At 33.6% G+C, this 14,575-nt stretch overlaps 2 protein-coding genes and 1 pseudogene across 44 annotated transcripts in view; all 3 read right to left on the bottom strand.

The window, feature by feature from the left end:
- LOC114481240 (voltage-dependent anion-selective channel protein 2-like) overlaps positions 1 to 14,575 on the bottom strand; it is an 85,375-nt gene that overhangs the window by 64,480 nt on the left and 6,320 nt on the right. For 17 of the 43 annotated variants that reach the window (XM_028475847.1, XM_028475874.1, XM_028475857.1 and 14 more), the window contains 12 exons: positions 12,117 to 12,201; positions 10,911 to 10,970; positions 10,690 to 10,739; positions 10,327 to 10,411; positions 7,285 to 7,344; positions 7,064 to 7,113; positions 6,701 to 6,785; positions 5,077 to 5,136; positions 4,887 to 4,936; positions 4,523 to 4,607; positions 3,718 to 3,789; positions 3,497 to 3,546 (listed from right to left, as the gene is read on the bottom strand). The exons of 3 other annotated variants lie outside the window; for them this stretch is intronic. In XM_028475847.1, coding sequence (XP_028331648.1) covers positions 3,497 to 3,546; positions 3,718 to 3,789; positions 4,523 to 4,607; positions 4,887 to 4,936; positions 5,077 to 5,136; positions 6,701 to 6,785; positions 7,064 to 7,113; positions 7,285 to 7,344; positions 10,327 to 10,411; positions 10,690 to 10,739; positions 10,911 to 10,970; positions 12,117 to 12,201 — 792 coding nt within the window. Of the gene's footprint in view, positions 1 to 3,496; positions 3,547 to 3,717; positions 3,790 to 4,522; positions 4,608 to 4,886; positions 4,937 to 5,076; positions 5,137 to 6,700; positions 6,786 to 7,063; positions 7,114 to 7,284; positions 7,345 to 8,850; positions 8,901 to 9,071; positions 9,100 to 10,326; positions 10,412 to 10,689; positions 10,740 to 10,910; positions 10,971 to 12,116; positions 12,202 to 12,477; positions 12,528 to 12,698; positions 12,771 to 14,208; positions 14,259 to 14,575 lie in introns of those variants that run through there. 23 more of the 43 variants (XM_028475887.1, XM_028475888.1, XM_028475883.1 and 20 more) reach the window with 19 other exon arrangements.
- On the bottom strand, positions 31 to 7,085 carry LOC114481210 (voltage-dependent anion-selective channel protein 2-like). The gene is made up of 7 exons (XM_028475783.1): positions 7,064 to 7,085; positions 3,132 to 3,284; positions 2,990 to 3,042; positions 2,684 to 2,911; positions 896 to 1,046; positions 189 to 246; positions 31 to 122 (listed from the first exon to the last, which is right to left on the bottom strand). Exons 2-7 carry the CDS (start codon positions 3,273 to 3,275, stop codon positions 31 to 33), a joined length of 726 nt encoding a protein of 241 aa, XP_028331584.1. The 5' UTR covers positions 3,276 to 3,284; positions 7,064 to 7,085.
- Positions 5,516 to 5,633, bottom strand: LOC114482068 (uncharacterized; annotated as a pseudogene).

Raw genomic sequence — 14,575 nt, forward strand, 5'->3', positions numbered from 1 at the left:
ATCAGATAATCCTTAAATTTATAAAACGCTTTATGTCTCCATTTCCAAACCAAGGCCAAGTTTGTGTCCACCAGCGTTGATATTCTTCCCGTCCAACAGGGCAGAGAGGGTGAGTTTTATACCTGGGGAAAAATAATTTGGGTTGATAAAACCTGGCTTTTCTAAAGTACTTCAAATATTGTCCTTACCAGGCCGCAGACTCTGAGTGTATCCCAATCCTAGGAGGCCGAAATTATTCACCTTAGCCTGGAAAACACACACGATTCAATACATGGAAATATTAAATACAGAAATTATAGATTAACTGTAATTGCAAAAAATCTGTTGCTGTTGTAATCATAATTGAGTTCACAAAATGAACTTTGACCGTTTTTTGTAGAATTTTCATGCCAACTACAATCACAATTTATCTAAACAAAACTGGGGAACCATGTTACAATTCTATTGTTTACACATATTTAGTCAACAATTGATGTCAAATTTGCAAGATGGAAGCACCCCTAGGCGCCGTATTTTGAGTGGGAACAGCTACAGTACACGCCCACTGGTTTACCCCTTGATTATTATTTTTTCTAAATGGTCAAATGTGTGAAAGCTTGATATGAAAAATATTTTAATAATTATTAACTACATATGTGTAGAACTGTACATAGAACTGTAACATAATTCAACAGTTTAGTGTTAAACTATAAATTTAAGACATAGGTCAAACTGAACCGTTAGCATTAGAGATGCTAACAGAAAAGGAAGGTTAAGTTTTATGGGGTTATTTATTTCAGACTCAGTGTAATTGAACATGGATAATTGAAAACGTAATTGTAATTTATAAACGTAATTGACCCCAACCCTGGCAGACATATTCCATGGCTGCACCAAGCAGTCAGACTAATCTTACCGATATGAAAGCGCTGGAGTCCAACTGGTATTTGGCGGCGATGCCGAAGCTGGTTGTGTTGCTGTCATGACGCCACGCCATATTCATCGCAGTCTCCAGCTTATCGTTGACTTTCCGATAAATGGATCCAAAAAACCCTTTGCCGTCCTCGCTGTGGGAGGGAGGGGATGAAAAGTAACTACTTGTTAAACAACTAATGAATAACTTTGAAGAAACACATGACAATAAGAAATGGCAGCATCAGTAATTTGATTTAAAGGTAAATTCTTCCTGGCTTTCTGTCATCATTAGGGATGTAAGGATAAACTCAAATCAACGATTTGATTTGAAAATGGATTTTAAAAAACAAAAACTCAAATCAAAGATTAAGAAGTAAAAATGCCCTTAAATCCTTTCAATTTGAATACATCAAGATCATTTTTTTGTTGTCAAAATACAGATTTGTCTTCTCTTTATTTAAATTGTCATGTTTTTTTCGAATAATTAATATGCACATTTCTGCATTCATCACCACGCCAAGTTGAACAAAAATATGTCTTTTAAAAATATATAAAGTAAAAATGTAAAGAAAGTTTGCTTATGTTCCTGGTTTGAAATTTACATATTTCTCTTAAGGTGTGTGTGTGTCGCGGATGGTTCAAGCTTACGTTGCGTGTAACGTAATGTGTTTCGAGAGATCATTCATGCACAATTGCACGTGCGCAGACGTGAAAAGTTTCAGGTTGAAACAGGTTTGAGTTAAAGAGACATCAGCTTCGTTCCAATGGACGGTTCGGGCCGTGTATTGTCTGGCTTGGGTTTGGTCTTCTTTAATTGAAGCTCTTCTCCTGCCGCTGGTTCTGGATTTAACCCGCTAACTCAGGGCTGAACCCAGAGCGTGACGTCCAAACAAGTGGCACTAAAACAATCACAGCGCCCCCTATAGAGGGTATCATCTACGTCACGTTCTGGGGAGTAACCTGGATGGGCGGCCATATTGGAGGCCCTCAGAAGTAAACACTGCGATGGATTTATATGAGTTAGATCAATGACGACCTGGAGAATCTTCCATATATTGCGTATCCTGATATGATCAACTACCTGGTTTTAACCCAATCTGGGTCATCCTTTAGATAAAGGTCTGACCTTTGACCTGGAATACAATGACAAATACAGCTCTACATTTTAGCTCTACATTTTAACTACTGTGTTGCTACTGTAGCAAGTTATTAAATGTGATTATATTAAGTCAATAATGCCACATGCAGTAGCGTAATATGAATGATATTATTATCATCACACTGCTGCTATCAGCACTTCTCTAACCTGACAAGAAACGGGCTGAACAAATTCAGATGTTGTCCAGATGTTTGCCTCGTAGATCCTGGTTTAGCTTCGCTAACCACTAGCTCCTCCTTTCCTCTGATAACTGTTGACATTGTTCTCCCTGATTTGTTCTAACTTTTAGCAGTCTATAAAACTCCAAATGTTTTACACGGTCTGACTGATAGGTACAGCCAAAAACATAACAATAATTTATTATTTTCTCTCGTTCGACGTTCAGGATCTGCTTTGTTCACCTGCTGAGTGCCTCCAATATGGCCACTTCTGGTTTGATGATGCGGTGATGACGCGCCGTGAAAACCCTTTATTGTTTAAGAAGATTATCGATCCACATACAGTGCTGCATCGATTTTAATCCCCTCACATTTGCATACATTTTTTGCTGATTTATGATATATCCTTACATCCCTCGTCATCATAGTGTGAAATAAATGTAAGTATTTGTCGGGTTTAAAGCAGACGTACATGTTGGTGTGAATCTGGGTGTTTTCAGTCTTGTAACCGAGAGAAATATTGCCCTGGGTCATCTTAGACTTAGTGGAGTCATAGGTCATCTGGCAGCCTCCCAGCCAACCTTTATATCCACCCACTGCTGCTCCGTGGAGGGTGGGACCAGCAAAGTCCAAATCCACATCCAGGCCCGCATTAAGGTACTCCCTCTTATAGGCTGTTTTCAATAGGTTACTCGTCTTTCTGTGGAATGAGGGATTAAATAAAATCTTAAACAAACAAAAGATGAGATGACCTTGGATATTAAAGGTTTGCACTTACCCAGTGTTTGGTGAAAACATGGTGTCAAAGGAAAGTTTCAAACCTTTGGCGATCTGAGAAAAAAATGGTTCAATCAGCCACATTTGACTCACTTTCTTTAATAAGTAGGTGAAAAGAGTCACGTTGGTGTCATTGAACTGACCTTATCCTCAACACAGACTCCTGCCCCGAGTGTGTTTTCTGTGGTCCACTTCTCAGTGAATGTCAGCCCGTGTTGAGGCCATTTGTATTGGTTTTCTTGGGTTCCAGTGACCCTGTTTGTGTCCATGTTCATTGAACCAGACATTTTAAACTCCTGCAGTAAACATGACAGACAATATCAGGTAAGAAAAAAAAAAACACTTGAAGAGAAAATGCATACGTGTAATAAAGTTTCAATGGTATGACACAAAATGAACACATTTTACAGATAATGTATTTGTCTAAATTGCCTTTAACTCTGTGTTAATATATTGAAGCAAATATATATTTATATTTCTTCGTCTGTATGTTAGAAATTGAACTCACCGCTCCTTCCAAGGTCTTCGTCTTCACATCAAGGTTCATCATTCCATAACCTAAATTCAAATGGACAGTTAACGACTACTTCATGATTGTGAAAATGAAATAAAATTGTCTGCATCATACAGCTAGGCTGTAGTTGTTGAGAAGTGTAAAGCAGGTGAAGGTATTTCAATTATTTTCTTTTTAATCTGTCAAATGTATATTATCTTCTTGCAGCAAATTACCGTATCCCTTGTTGAAAATGTCTTTCGCTGATTTGCCAAGGTCTGCAAACGATGGAGGGACTGCCATGGTGACTATCGAGGAAGCAAAAAAAGCACAACAAATACATAAGTGAAGAAGTAGCAATACATGTTATTTAATAAAGTTTGCAGCAGCCAGGAACACTCAAACATGAGTTGTAGAGTAAACTCATAACAGAAACAAGTGCATATTTGAAAGACTTGCAGAGAAAAAGAAGTCAATAAGGGATGGAAAGACATGTTTGTTTTTGTTTTTGTTTTGTTTTTCAATAAAACATACATCTAGCTACAACTACATGTACCATTCTTTCACCTTGCGTAAAGTACAGGGAAACAAATGTCCAGATATATTTCATTCCAAAATACATCCAGACTCAATTCAAAGGATTAGTGGTGATATATCTCTGTTATATTCCATTTCCATAGGGTTACTTGGTGTTAAATGTACACCAGTCACACCTTCCCAGGGTCAATGTTAAACTGGATCCTTTACTGTAATACCTCATTAAACTACACAGGGAAACTACTTTAGATAATATGGTAGCAAGTGCAATTAAATTAAATATAATTAAAAAAATAAATTTCAAAATAATAATAATAAATATATTAATAATAATAATAATAAAACAAAAAACAGCATCGTTGTTAGACAACCAGCATTTCATTAAAAGTGGACTTTTAACAACCTGCTAAAGACATGTCAGGGTTCCTGAAGGGGAACATTTGATATTTACCTACTGTAGACACAAGAAAAGTAACTAAACAATAACTAAAGTCTGTCACTTACCTTGTTGAGGCAATTTGTATTTGTTTTCTTGGGTTCCAGTGACCCTGTTTGTGTCCATGTTGGATGAACCAGACGTTTTAAACTCCTGCAGTAAACATGAAAAACATTATCAGGAAAAAAAACTTGAAGAAAAAATACATGATATGTGTAATAAAGTTTCAATGATAGCGACACAAACATCACAAGTTTATATATTCTTTGGATAGTGGATTTTGATTTGGCATTAATAGTAACAGAATATGCCACAAAATGAACACATTTTACAGATAATGTATTTGTCTAAATTGCCTTTAACTCTGTGTTAATATATTGAAGCAAATATATATTTATATTTCTTCTTCTGTATGTTAGAAATTGAACTCACCGCTCCTTCCAAGTTTATAGGCTTCACATCAAGGTCCAGCATTCCATAACCTACATTCAAATGGACAGTTAACGAATACTTCATGATTGTGAAAATGAAATAAAATTGTCTGCATCATACAGCTAGGCTGTAGTTGTTGAGAAGTGTAAAGCAGATGAAGGTATTTAAATTATTTCTTGCATCAAATTACCGTATCCCTTGCTGAAGATGTCTTTCACTAATTGGTCAACGTTTTCAAACGATGGAGGGACTGCCATGGTGACAATCAAGGAAGCAAAAAAAGCACAACAAATACATAAGTGAAAAATTAGCAATACATGTTATTTATTAATAATAATAATAATAATAATAATAATGCATCAGTTTTATATAGCGCTTTATCATAGACACTCAAAGTCGCTTTACATAATTAAGGCATTATTCTTTCACTCCACACTTAGTGATGGTAAACTACTATTGTAGCCACAGCTGCCCTGGGGCAGACTGACGGAATTGAGGCTGCCATAGTGCGCCATCGGCCCCTCCGACCACCACCAACACTCACTCACACACTACATTCATACTAGGCAATGTAGGTGAAGTGCCTTGCCCAAGGGCACAATGACAGATACCACTGGGTGACTGCCACCCCACTGTGGCACCTGGAATTCTCAGTGGTCTCCCATCCAACTACTAACCAGGCCCAGACCTGCTTAGCTTCCGAAATCTAACGGGATCGGGCACTGACAGGCTGGTATGACCACAACTTTTAATAAAGTTTGCAGCAGCCAGGAACACTCAAACATGAGTTGTAGAGTAAACTCATATCCTGATGTAGTTTATGCAAATTTGTAGGAATTTACTTTGGGTTTCAACATTAAAACATGATGAAATGCACATATTTAATCAAATACTACAAAGGACACATCATCTAATATAGACGCAGATTAAGGGATACAGAGATGCATCGAGGATGATGTTACTGTAAGAATCACATATGTTCAACCTGGAAAAATTCTCCTCTTTATAATGAGACCAATCCTTCTTAAATGTTTAATAATTGCTTTATTCATCACTATAATAAAGTCTTGTATTTTATTTCCATTAAGTGTATAGAGCAAAATACTTACATGTGTGGTTCTAACCTGTGTAGTTAACCTTTCTTATATTTGCTTCTGTTTGGTAAAGGTTCAAAAAATATGTGCAAATTGTTTTACTATGAGATTTAAGTTTGTCTGCCTTGTGCGTAATAAATCATTTGATGGACTTGCAGAGAAAAAGAAGTCAATAAGGGATGGAAAGACATGTTTGTTTGTTTGTTTTTGTTTTTCAATAAAACATACATCTAGCTACAACTACATGTACCATTCTTTCACCTTGCGTAAAGTACAGGGAACCAAATGTCCAGATATATTTCATTCCAAAATACATCCAGACTCAATTCAAAGGATTAGTGGTGATATATCTCTGTTATATTTCATTTCCATAGGGTTACTTGGTGTTAAATGTACACCAGTCACACCTTCCCAGGGTCAATGTTAAAATGGATCCTTTACTGTAATACCTCATTAAACTACACAGGGAAACTACTGTAGATAATATGGTAGCAAGTGCAATATAATTAAATATAATTAAAAAAAAACATTTAAAAAAAATAACAATAATAAAAATAACAAAGACAACAGCATCGTTGTTAGACAACCAGCATTTCATTAAAAGTGGACTTTTAACAACCTGCTAAAGACATGTCAGGGTTCCTGAAGGGGAACATTTGATATTTACCTACTGTAGACACATGAAAAGTAACTAAACAATAACTAAAGTCTGTCACTTACCTTGTTGAGGCAATTCGTATTTGTTTTCTTGGGTTCCAGTGACCCTGTTTGTGTCCATGTTGGATGAATCAGACGTTTTAAACTCCTGCAGTAAACATGAAAAACAATATCAGGAAAAAAACTTGAAGAGAAAATGCATGATATGTGTAATAAAGTTTCAATGATAGCGACACAAACATCACAAGTTTATATATTCTTTGGATAGTGGATTTTGATTTGGCATTAATATTAACAGAATATGCCACAAAATGAACACATTTTACAGATAATGTATTTGTCTAAATTGCCTTTAACTCTGTGTTAATATATTGAAGCAAATATATATTTATATTTCTTCTTCTGTATGTTAGAAATTGAACTCACCGCTCCTTCCAAGGTTATAGGCTTCACATCAAGGTCCAGCATTCCATAACCTACATTCAAATGGACAGTTAACGAATACTTCATGATTGTGAAAATGAAATAAAATTGTCTGCATCATACAGCTAGGCTGTAGTTGTTGAGAAGTGTAAAGCAGATGAAGGTATTTAAATTATTTTCTTTTTAATCTGTCAAATATATATTATCTTCTTGCATCAAATTACCTTTTGCCTTGTTGATGATGTCTTTCACTATTTGGTCAACGTTTGTAGACGATGGATGGACTGCCATGGTGACGATCGAGGAAGCAAAAAAAGCACAACAAATACATAAGTGAAAAATTAGCAATACATGTTATTTAATAAAGTTTGCAGCAGCCAGGAACACTCAAACATGAGTTGTAGAGTAAACTCATATCCTGATGTAGTTTATGCAAATTTGTAGGAATTTACTTTGGGTTTCAACATTAAAACATGATGAAATGCACATATTTAATCAAATACTACAAAGGACACATCATCTAATATAGACGCAGATTAAGGGATACAGAGATGCATCGAGGATGATGTTACTGTAAGAATCACATATGTTCAACCTGGAAAAATTCTCCTCTTTATAATGAGACCAATCCTTCTTAAATGTTTAATAATTGCTTTATTCATCACTATAATAAAGTCTTGTATTTTATTTCCATTAAGTGTATAGAACAAAATACTTATATGTGTGGTTCTAACCTGTGTAGTTAACCTTTCTTATATTTGCTTCTGTTTGGTAAAGGTTCAAAAAATATGTGCAAATTGTTTTACTATGAGATTTAAGCTTGTCTGCCTTGTGCGTAATAAATCATTTGAAAGACTTGCAGAGAAAAAGAAGTCAATAAGGGAGAAAAGACATGTTTGTTTGTTTTTGTTTTGTTTTTCAATAAAACATACATCTAGCTACAACTACATGTACCATTCTTTCACCTTGCGTAAAGTACAGGGAAACAAATGTCCAGATATATTTCATTCCAAAATACATCCAGACTCAATTCAAAGGATTAGTGGTGATATATCTCTGTTATATTTCATTTCCATAGGGTTACTTGGTGTTAAATGTACACCAGTCACACCTTCCCAGGGTCAATGTTAAACTGGATCCTTTACTGTAATACCTCATTAAACTACACAGGGAAACTACTGTAGATAATAAGGTAGCAAGTGCATTATAATTAAATATAATTAAAAAAAATAACATTTAAAAAAAATAACAATAATAAAAATAACAAAGACAATAGCATCGTTGTTAGACAACAAGCATTTCATTAAAAGTGGACTTTTAACAACCTGCTAAAGACATGTCAGGGTTCCTGAAGGGGAACATTTGATATTTACCTACTGTAGACACAAGAAAAGTAACTAAACAATAACTAAAGTCTGTCACTTACCTTGTTGAGGCAATTCGTATTTGTTTTCTTGGGTTCCAGTGACCCTGTTTGTGTCCATGTTGGATGAACCAAACGCTTTAAACTCCTACAGTAAACATGAAAAACAATATCAGGAAAAAACACTTGAAGAGAAAATGCATGATATGTGTAATAAAGTTTCAATGATAGCGACACAAACATCACAAGTTTATATATTCTTTGGATAGTGGATTTTGATTGGGCATTAATATTAACAGAATATGCCACAAAATGAACACATTTTACAGATAATGTATTTGTCTAAATTGCCTTTAACTCTGTGTTAATATATTGAAGCAAATATATATTTATATTTCTTCTTCTGTATGTTAGAAATTGAACTCACCGCTCCTTCCGAGGTCTTCGTCTTCACATCAGTGTTCATCATTTCATAACCTACATTCAAATGGACAGTTAACGACTACTTCATGATTGTGAAAATGAAATAAAATTGTCTGCATCATACAGCTAGGCTGTAGTTGTTGAGAAGTGTAAAGCAGATGAAGGTATTTATATTATTTTCTTTTTAATCTGTCAAATATATATTATCTTCTTCCATCAAATTACCGATTGCCTTGTTGAAGATGTCTTTCACCTTTTGGAAAAAGTTTGTAGACGATGGAGGGACTGCCATGGTGACTATCGAGGAAGCAAAAAAAAGCACAACAAATACATAAGTGAAAAATTAGCAATACATGTTATTTAATAAAGTTTGCAGCAGCCAGGAACACTCAAACATGAGTTGTAGAGTAAACTCATATCCTGATGTAGTTTATGCAAATTTGTAGGAATTTACTTTGGGTTTCAACATTAAAACATGATGAAATGCACATATTTAATCAAATACTACAAAGGACACATCATGTAATATAGATGCAGATTAAGGGATACAGAGATGCATTGAGGATGATGTTACTGTAAGAATCACATATGTTCAACCTGGAAAAATTCTCCTCTTTATAATGAGACCAATCCTTCTTAAATGTTTAATAATTGCTTTATTCATCACTATAATAAAGTCTTGTATTTTATTTCCATTAAGTGTATAGAGCAAAATACTTATATGTGTGGTTCTAACCTGTGTAGTTAACCTTTCTTATATTTGCTTCTGTTTGGTAAAGGTTCAAAAAATAAGTGCAAATTTGAAAGACTTGCAGAGAAAAAGAAGTCAATAAGGGATGGAAAGACATGTTTGTTTGTTTTTGTTTTGTTTTTCAATAAAACATACATCTAGCTACAACTACATGTACCATTCTTTCCCCTTGCGTAAAGTACAGGGAAACAAATGTCCAGATATATTTCATTCCAAAATACATCCAGACTCAATTCAAAGGATTAGTGGTGATATATCTCTGTTATATTCCATTTCCATAGGGTTACTTGGTGTTAAATGTACACCAGTCACACCTTCCCAGGGTCAATGTTAAACTGGATCCTTTACTGTAATACCTCATTAAACTACACAGGGAAACTACTGTAGATAATATGGTAGCAAGTGCATTATAATTAAATATAATTAAAAAAAATACATTTTAAAACAATAATAATAATAATAACAATAACAATAACAATAATAATAATAATAATAATAATAATAATAATAATAATAATAATAACAATAATAATAATTAGAATAATAATAATAATAATAATAATAAAACAAAAACAACAGCATCGTTGTTAAACAACCAGCATTTCATTTAAAGTGGACTTTTAACAACCTGCTAAAGACATGTCAGGGTTCCTGAAGGGGAACATTTGATATTTACCTACTGTAGACACAAGAAAAGTAACTAAACAATAACTAAAGTCTGTCACTTACCTTGTTGAGGCAATTCGTATTTGTTTTCTTGGGTTCCAGTGACCCTGTTTGTGTCCATGTTGGATGAACCAAACGTTTTAAACTCCTACAGTAAACATGAAAAACAATATCAGGAAAAACACTTGAAGAGAAAATGCATGATATGTGTAATAAAGTTTCAATGATAGCGACACAAACATCACAAGTTTATATATTCTTTGGATAGTGGATTTTGATTGGGCATTAATATTAACAGAATATGCCACAAAATGAACACATTTTACAGATAATGTATTTGTCTAAATTGCCTTTAACTCTGTGTTAATATATTGAAGCAAATATATATTTATATTTCTTCTTCTGTATGTTAGAAATTGAACTCACCGCTCCTTCCGAGGTCTTCGTCTTCACATCAGTGTTCGGAATTCCATTACCTACATTCAAATGGACAGTTAACGAATACTTCATGATTGTGAAAATGAAATAAAATTGTCTGCATCATACAGCTAGGCTGTAGTTGTTGAGAAGTGTAAAGCAGGTGAAGGTATTTAAATTATTTTCTTTTTAATCTGTCAAATATATATTATTTTCTTGCATCAAATTACCATTTCTCATGTTGATGATGTCTTTCACTAATTTGTCAACGTTTACAAACGATGGATGGACTGCCATGGTGACGATCGAGGAAGCAAAAAAAGCACAACAAATACATAAGTGAAAAATTAGCAATACATGTTATTTAATAAAGTTTGCAGCAGCCAGGAACACTCAAACATGAGTTGTAGAGTAAACTCATATCCTGATGTAGTTTATGCAAATTTGTAGGAATTTACTTTGGGTTTCAACATTAAAACATGATGAAATGCACATATTTAATCAAATACTACAAAGGACACATCATCTAATATAGATGCAGATTAAGGGATACAGAGATGCATCGAGGATGATGTTACTGTAAGAATCACATATGTTCAACCTGGAAAAATTCTCCTCTTTATAATGAGACCAATCCTTCTTAAATGTTTAATAATTGCTTTATTCATCACTATAATAAAGTTTTGTATTTTATTTCCATTAAGTGTATAGAGCAAAATACTTATATGTGTGGTTCTAACCTGTGTAGTTAACCTTTCTTATATTTGCTTCTGTTTGGTAAAGGTTCAAAAAATATGTGCAAATTGTTTTACTATGAGATTTAAGTTTGTCTGCCTTGTGCGTAATTAATCATTTGATGGACTTGCAGAGAAAAAGAAGTCAATAAGGGAGAAAAGACATGTTTGTTTGTTTGTTTTTGTTTTGTTTTTCAATAAAACATACATCTAGCTACAACTACATGTACCATTCTTTCACCTTGTGTAAAGTACAGGGGAAACAAATGTCCAGATATATTTCATTCCAAAATACATCCAGACTCAATTCAAAGGATTAGTGGTGATATATCTCTGTTATATTCCATTTCCATAGGGTTACTTGGTGTTAAATGTACACCAGTCACAGCTTCCCAGGGTCAATGTTAAACTGGATCCTTTACTGTAATACCTCATTAAACTACACAGGGAAACTACTGTAGATAATATGGTAGCAAGTGCAATATAATTAAATAAATACATTTTAAAACAATAATAATAAATATAATAATAATAATAAAACAAAGACAACAGCATCGTTGTTAGACAACCAGCATTTCATTAAAAGTGGACTTTTAACAACCTGCTAAAGACATGTCAGGGTTCCTGAAGGGGAACATTTGATATTTACCTACTGTAGACACAAGAAAAGTAACTAAACAATAACTAAAGTCTGTCACTTACCTTGTTGAGGCAATTTGTATTTGTTTTCTTGGGTTCCAGTGACCCTGTTTGTGTCCATGTTGGATGAACCAGACGTTTTAAACTCCTACAGTAAACATGAAAAACAATATCAGGAAAAAACACTTGAACACTTGCATGTTATGTGTAATAAAGTTTCAATAATAACGACACAAACATCACAAGTTTATATATTCTTTGGATAGTGGATTTTGATTTATCATTCATATTAACAGAATATGTCACAAAATGAACACATTTTACAGATAATGTATTTGTCTAAATTGCCTTTAACTCTGTGTTAATATATTGAAGCAAATATATATTTATATTTCTTCTTCTGTATGTTAGAAATTGAACTCACCGCTCCTTCCAAGGTCTTCGTCTTCACATCAGTGTTCAGAATTTCATAACCTACATTCAAATGGACAGTTAACGACTACTTCATGATTGTGAAAATGAAATAAAATTGTCTGCATCATACAGCTAGGCTGTAGTTGTTGAGAAGTGTAAAGCAGATGAAGGTATTTATATTATTTTCTTTTTAATCTGTCAAATATATATTATCTTCTTCCATCAAATTACCGATTGCCTTGTTGAAGATGTCTTTCACCTTTTGGAAAAAGTTTGTAGACGATGGAGGGACTGCCATGGTGACTATCGAGGAAGCAAAAAAAAGCACAACAAATACATAAGTGAAAAATTAGCAATACATGTTATTTAATAAAGTTTGCAGCAGCCAGGAACACTCAAACATGAGTTGTAGAGTAAACTCATATCCTGATGTAGTTTATGCAAATTTGTAGGAATTTACTTTGGGTTTCAACATTAAAACATGATGAAATGCACATATTTAATCAAATACTACAAAGGACACATCATCTAATATAGATGCAGATTAAGGGATACAGAGATGCATTGAGGATGATGTTACTGTAAGAATCACATATGTTCAACCTGGAAAAATTCTCCTCTTTATAATGAGACCAATCCTTCTTAAATGTTTAATAATTGCTTTATTCATCACTATAATAAAGTTTTGTATTTTATTTCCATTAAGTGTATAGAGCAAAATACTTATATGTGTGGTTCTAACCTGTGTAGTTAACCTTTCTTATATTTGCTTCTGTTTGGTAAAGGTTCAAAAAATAAGTGCAAATTTGAAAGACTTGCAGAGAAAAAGAAGTCAATAAGGGATGGAAAGACATGTTTGTTTGGTTTTTGTTTTTCAATAAAACATACATCTAGCTACAACTACATGTACCATTCTTTCACCTTGCGTAAAGTACAGGGAACCAAATGTCCAGATATATTTCATTCCAAAATACATCCAGACTCAATTCAAAGAATTAGTGGTGATATATCTCTGTTATATTCCATTTCCATAGGGTTACTTGGTGTTAAATGTACACCAGTCACACCTTCCCAGGGTCAATGTTAAACTGGATCCTTTACTGTAATACCTCATTAAACTACACAGGGAAACTACTGTAGATAATATGGTAGCAAGTGCATTATAAGTAAATATAATTAAAAAAAATACATTTTAAAATAATAATAATAATAAAACAAAGACAACAGCATCGTTGTTAGACAACCAGCATTTCATTAAAAGTGGACTTTTAACAACCTGCTAAAGACATGTCAGGGTTCCTGAAGGGGAACATTTGATATTTACCTACTGTAGACACAAGAAAAGTAACTAAACAATAACTAAAGTCTGTCACTTACCTTGTTGAGGAAATTCGTTTTTGTTTTCTTGGGTTCCAGTGGCCCTGTTTGTGTCCATGTTGGATGAATCAGACGTTTTATCCTCCTGCAGTAAACATGAAAAACAATATCAGGAAAAAAAACTTGAAGAGAAAATGCATGATATGTGTAATAAAGTTTCAATGATAGCGACACAAACATCACAAGTTTATATATTCTTTGGATAGTGGATTTTGATTGGGCATTAATATTAACAGAATATGCCACAAAATGAACACATTTTACAGATAATGTATTTGTCTAAATTGCCTTTAACTCTGTGTTAATATATTGAAGCAAATATATATTTATATTTCTTCTTCTGTATGTTAGAAATTGAACTCACCGCTCCTTCCGAGGTCTTCGTCTTCACATCAGTGTTCGGAATTCCATTACCTACATTCAAATGGACAGTTAACGAATACTTCATGATTGTGAAAATGAAATAAAATTGTCTGCATCATACAGCTAGGCTGTAGTTGTTGAGAAGTGTAAAGCAGATGAAGGTATTTATATTATTTTCTTTTTAATCTGTCAAATATATATTATTTTCTTGCATCAAATTACCATTTCTCATGTTGAAGATGTCTTTCACTAATTTGTCAACGTTTACAAACGATGGAGGGACTGCCATGGTGACGATCGAGGAAGCAAAAAAAGCACAACAAATACATAAGTGAAAAATTAGCAATACATGTTATTTAATAAAGTTT

The sequence above is a fragment of the Gouania willdenowi genome, chromosome 19 (assembly GCF_900634775.1).
Source record: "Gouania willdenowi chromosome 19, fGouWil2.1, whole genome shotgun sequence".
NCBI classification, from domain to species: Eukaryota; Metazoa; Chordata; class Actinopteri; order Blenniiformes; family Gobiesocidae; genus Gouania; species Gouania willdenowi.